General features: G+C 53.1%; 1 protein-coding gene across 1 annotated transcript; it reads right to left on the reverse strand.

Moving 5' to 3' along the window:
- Positions 1-800: 800 nt before the first annotated feature.
- GP5 (glycoprotein V platelet) lies at positions 801-2,531 on the reverse strand. Its single transcript, XM_026496304.3, has one exon. It carries the CDS (start codon positions 2,529-2,531, stop codon positions 801-803), a length of 1,731 nt encoding a protein of 576 aa, XP_026352089.2.
- Positions 2,532-5,562: the final 3,031 nt, after the last annotated feature.

A 5,562-nucleotide genomic window follows, 5' to 3' on the forward strand; every position in this document is an offset into this window, starting at 1 on the left:
GCCTCCTGTTCCCTGGCACTCAGCCCTGACCACTGACTCCTGTCACTGGTAGCTGAGCTCCTGGCTGGAGCTCCTGGCTGGAGGGGCTTTGTGCTTTGTATCTCAGCCAGGTACTCCCCAGAGAGCTGCTGAGCACAGGAACAAATGCAAAGGCCCTGAGGCAGCCGATCACAGAGCCGCCCTCCTCTGAAGACAGGCGCTGAAGGAAAGAAAGCCAGCCCGCTCTCCCCGTAGCCTGCAGGTCAGAGATACAGAAAGTGAGAAAAAGGACTAAGGAAGGAACGGGAAGAGTTCTGCTTTTCAAAAGTAGATGAAGACAATAATCCATCCTGTCCCCCAGGAAAAGCCACCATCACTGGGATCCCAGAGTTCATTTTATTTGTTCATTTCATAAACATTTCCCAGACCCGCTGTGCAGGAGACAGGCCCTGGCCTGGAGCTGGCTGGCTCATCTGCACCCTTCCTCCCCCAGGAGGAGACCCCTCTCTGCCCCGGGGGGATGTGCAGCCCAAGGGTGGCCCAAACACCATCCACCGACCCGTGGGGCACACTGTGTGAGGATACGCAAAGGCCAAGCAGACACACACAATTTAGAAGTGTAAACGTTCCTTCTGAAGAGGCGGAGGGAGGAGGAGGGAGACTGGGAGGTAGGCCTGGGGGGACATAGAGAGGAGACTGGGATGTAGGCCTGGGGGGACATAGAGAGGAGGGGAGGGAGAAGGGAGGGGGAGACAGCCACAGCCTGGCTGGATCCCCCCCCCCCCAGAGCCCCCTCTGAGGAGACTCTGGCCACGTTTTCATTAATTGCAAGGTTTTCCCATTGACTCAAACAAGAGCGCTCTCTCTCTGATTAATCTTCGAAAGAGCCGGCTGAGTTTGATCATAGCAAACACGATGATCCCCGTTATGACGGCCTGGGTAGCTAAAAGCAGAAAATAAAGCCACCAGAACAGACTGTGGTCTTGGCGTTGGTCCCTGGACACCAGCTGCGTCCGGGCCCAGGGCTCCGAGCCGTCGGGCACCGAGGCCACCGAGGCCGTGGGGCCGGTGTCCGCGGGCAGGGCCGGCCGGGTCGGGGCTGGGGCGGGGCGGGGAGGCGGGCCGCCGGTGCCGGGACACTCCGGGTCCTCGTCCGGCAGGGCCCAGAGCGGCAGGCCGGCGCGCGGTGCGGGGCCGTGGCACCGCGGGGGCTCGGCTCGGCCCACGAGGCCCGGGTGTCGCCGCAGCCACGCCAGGAAGGGCCGCAGGCCGCAGTCGCAGCGCCAGGGATTGTGCCCCAGCAGCACTTCGGCCAGCCGGGGCAGCTCCGCAAAAGCGTCGCCCGGCAGGGTCTCCAGCTGGTTGTGCTCGAGCTCGACCCCCTCCAGGCTGCGGAGGTGGCGGAAGAGCGAGCGGGGCAGGGCCCGCAGGCGGTTGTGGCGCAGCGACACGCGGCGCAGCCCGTCGAGGCCGCGCAGCAGGGCGCCGGGGAGCGCGGCCAGGCCGTTGGAGTGCAGCGCGAGCACCTGCAGCGCCGCCAGGCCCCGGAAGGCGTCCTCGGGGAGCGCGCTCAGACGCGGGCTCAGGGTCAGGCCGAATGCCCGCAGGCCGCTCAGGTTGCGCAAGGTGGCGGCGGGCAGGGTGCGCAGCCGGGTGCGGTTCAGCCACAGCTCGCGCAGGCCGGCCAGCTCCCCGAACAGCACCTCGGGCAGCGCTTCCAGCGGGTTCTCGAACAGGGTCAGGAATGTCAGATTGCGCGAATAAAGAAAGAGTGCGGAGGGCAGAAACTCCAGCTGGTTTCTGGAAAGAGTCAAGTAGCTCAGGCTCCGGAGCGGGTCGAAGGCTCCCGGTGCGATGGAACGGATGTGATTTCTGTCCAGCTGCAGCTCCTTCAGGGCGCGCAGGCGACTCAGCAGCCCCGCGTCCAGAGAGACGAGCCTGTTCGAGTGGAGCAAGAGCTTCTCAAGCTTAGCCTGGGCCGCGAGCAATCCCTGGGGCAGGTGGGTCAGGTTGTTTCCCGATAAATCCAACAGTTTCAGGTTCCCCAGATTTGTGAAGAGGCGAGCGGGAAGGGAAGTGAGCTGATTTTGGTTCAGAAAGAGCTCCTGCAAGTTCACCAGTTTCTGAAACATGTTTTGGTTGATGTCCTTTAGTTCGTTGCGGTCCAGAAACAACTGTTCCAGGAGCACCATCTTATCCAACAGCGCGCCTGGCAGCTCCGGGATCTGGTTGCGCGACAGCCTCAGGGTTTTGAGTTTTACCAGGTCGTGGAAGGCGCCGGGGGCGATGGCGGAGATGTGGCTGTCGGACAGCATCAGGCGCTGCAGGACCGTCATGCCGCGGAAGCTGTCATTCTGCAAGGCGCCGTGGCCCATTCGGGACAGCAGGACGTGCGTGAGGTTGGCGGGCAGGCCGAGCTCGGCGAGGCGCGCCACGTGGCCCCCGGAGCACTGCGCGGCGTCCCGGAACACACACTTGCAGGCGGGCGGGCAGGGGAAGGGCTGGGCGCGCAGGAGCCCCAGCGCCGCGCACAGCAGGGTGCTCCTCAGCATGTTGGCTACGGCCACCGCGGGAGCTCGGCGACACGCAGGCGCGAGCGCTGGATCTCGTAACCCTGCAAAGGCAGGAGCCCGTCGCCAGGATTAGCACTGACTTCGAATATTCTCCAGATAGACTAAGTATCCCTCTTTTCCCGGGAGTGCAGATTTTCCTGGGGGGTGAAAAGACATTCGTTCTGCGCTGAGAGGTCTCATTCCTTTGTTCTACCGACTTTCTACTCTCAGTTTAAAGCACTGAAATTAAAGCGTTTTCAAGCTATAGGTGGAAGCCAGGGCTTTAAAATCTTTACATAGAACTAATGAAAATGATCATTCTCATGAAGTTCACAGACATCACTGAGCAGTGCCCGCCCTGAAGAGAGAGCCCTGTTCTTTCTGCCTTTACCCAGCGGTGGCTGTAACCAACAGTCATGCCGGGAACAGCAAAGGCTGGAAAAACAGCAGCAACCACCACCTGATTCCTTTCCCCTCAGTCAGGCTATATGCCCAGTACTTATTCTACAAAAACGGTAACACCCTCAAATAGCCAACACCCTGTTAGCCGCAGTGAGAAAAACAGGGAATACCTATCACTTTATGCCATTCATGGTTCTCAGCATTTTATTGACATTAATTCATTCAATTCTTACAATAACCCTAGGAGGTAGATCCTATTCTTACCCCAGGTTAAAGGATGATGAAACTAAGGCACAGAAAGGGTAAGTAACTTAACCACGGTCACAGAGCTAGAATTTGAGGACAGTATTTCTGATTGTGTCATAAAGAAGGAGCTATCATTTCTTAAGATGCTTAACAGAAAATACGAACTCGTGGCATTGAATTACATGAAATACACACAGTAATACTCATCTGCCAAAACAAGGTTTCCCAAGTGTAATTTTATACAGATCATTTCTTATACAAAATTTTATAGTTTATGCACATACGGACTAACCAAGCCCTCAGTTACCCATAGTAATTTTTTTTAAAGATTTTATTTATTTATTTGACAGAGAGAGAGAGCCAGCCAGCAAGAGAGGGAACACAAGCAGGGGGAATGGGGGAGTGGGAGAGGAAGAAGCAGGCTCCCATCGGAGGAGCCTGATGTGGGGCTCGATCCCAGAACACCGGGATCACGCCCTGAGCCGAGGGCAGACGCTTAACGACTGAGCCACCCAGGCACCCCACCCATAGTAATTTTTAAAGTATTTGGCCTTACCTGGAATGGTGCTGTACCCGAAAGCAACTGAAGGGCTCAGGGCTTTGCCTGTGATTCAGCACTTTCCAAAGGAAGAGGGAAGTGTCCTTGCATCCTGAGGATAAAGACTTTACCAGAATAAAAGTCATGGAAAGGACCCTATCTCAGAGGGCATATTCTGGTTTTTAATGACAGAAAGCTTCAAGCTGAAAGAGACCATATGTAACTTGAATCCTACTGTCAACGCTGAATGCTAAGAGCAGGAGGGAGAGAAGTGTCTCCACCAAATGGCACATTAGGACTGTGATGCTGGCTGGGAGAGCTCAGTGACCCAGTTGGGTCATTGTGGCAGCCATACCCCTGGCTGGACCACACTTCCTTCGAGTCTTACTTTTCCCACCACATTGCCCCAATCCTCTCCAGTTCTCCTCTCCCCCTTTGCGGAATAATAAGGCTAAAAACATTCTCAAATATGTTCGAAAATGGCATCACAGGGTTCAAGGGTGTTCCTATGTTCAATGTAACTTAGGAATGTCCAGCTGCTTTCCAAAGTACTTGTACCAATATGATGCCACCTACAGTGTATGACAGTTCCTGTGCTTCACAGCTCTGCCCATACTTGGAACTGATTTTTTAAATTTAATTTTGGGGGCACCTGAGTGGCTCAGGCATTAAGCGTCTGCCTTTGGCTCAGGGCGTGATCCCAGCGTTCTGGGATCGAGCCCCACATCAGGCTCCTCCACTGGAAGCCTGCTTCTTCCTCTCCCACTCCCACTGCTTGTGTTCCCTCTCTCGATGGCTGTCTCTCTCTGTCAAATAAATAAAATCTTTAAAAAAATGAATAAAATTTAATTTTGGCCATTCGTATGAAGTCATGGTCTCAGTGTGGTTTTTCATTTCTCATGACCTTGAGCATCTTTTCTTATTTTAATGCCCACTTGTGCTTCATCTTCTCATAAATGTTGGGTTCTTTTGCCCATTCTCCTATATGCAAAATATGTATGTCTTTTAAAAAACTGAACTGTAGGGGCGCCTGGGTGCCTCAGTCGTTAAGCGTCTGCCTTCGGCTCAGGGTGTGATCCCGGCGTTCTGGGATCGAGCCCCACATGAGGCTCCTCCGCCATGAGCCTGCTTCTTCCTCTCCCACTCCCCCTGCTTGTGTTCCCTCTCTCGCTGGCTGTCTCTCTGTCAAAGAAATAAAGTATCTTAAAAAATAATAAAAATAAAAAAATTAAAAAACTGAACGATAGGCATTCTTTATATATTCTGGATGCTAATCCTTTGTCAGTTATAGGTGTCAGATAGCTTCAACTGGTTTGTGGTTTGCTTTTTCATCTTCTTCATGATATCTTTTGATGGACATTATGTCTTTATATACGCAAAATTATCAATCTTCGACGATTTGTGTTTTTTGTATTGAAATAGATCCTCCTCTCCTCCCAAGTAAAAAGTTCTCCTATAATGCCTTGCTGAGTTTTACAGTTTTGTCCTTTTTTAGGTCCTTAATCCATACTGAACTGATTTTTGTGTATGATGTGTGAGTGGAGTCCAGTTTTATTTTTTTCAGATAAGCAGCTGTCCTAGCCCTATTTATATATAATCAAATCCCTTCTCCCTTCAGAGGTACAATGTCAGCAGCCATGAGCCAACACCTCATGAATGTGTGGGTCTGTTTCTGGGCTATTTGATAACCCCGCCCAGCACCATACTAAAATAACCTTTTAATGTTTGAAGCCTGAAAATATGCAGCATTGTAAGAAGTGTGAGGAAACAGACATTCTCATACTACAATGGTGGGACTATACACTGGAGCAAACTTTTGGGGGAAAACTGAGAAGCATCAGCCAA

Source organism: Ursus arctos, unplaced genomic scaffold, assembly GCF_023065955.2.
Source record: "Ursus arctos isolate Adak ecotype North America unplaced genomic scaffold, UrsArc2.0 scaffold_4, whole genome shotgun sequence".
NCBI lineage: Eukaryota > Metazoa > Chordata > Mammalia > Carnivora > Ursidae > Ursus > Ursus arctos.

Bases quoted from the DNA above. Each gene is read 5' to 3' on its own strand.
- GP5 (XM_026496304.3), bottom strand. From the start codon at position 2,531: ATGCTGAGGAGCACCCTGCTGTGCGCGGCGCTGGGGCTCCTGCGCGCC.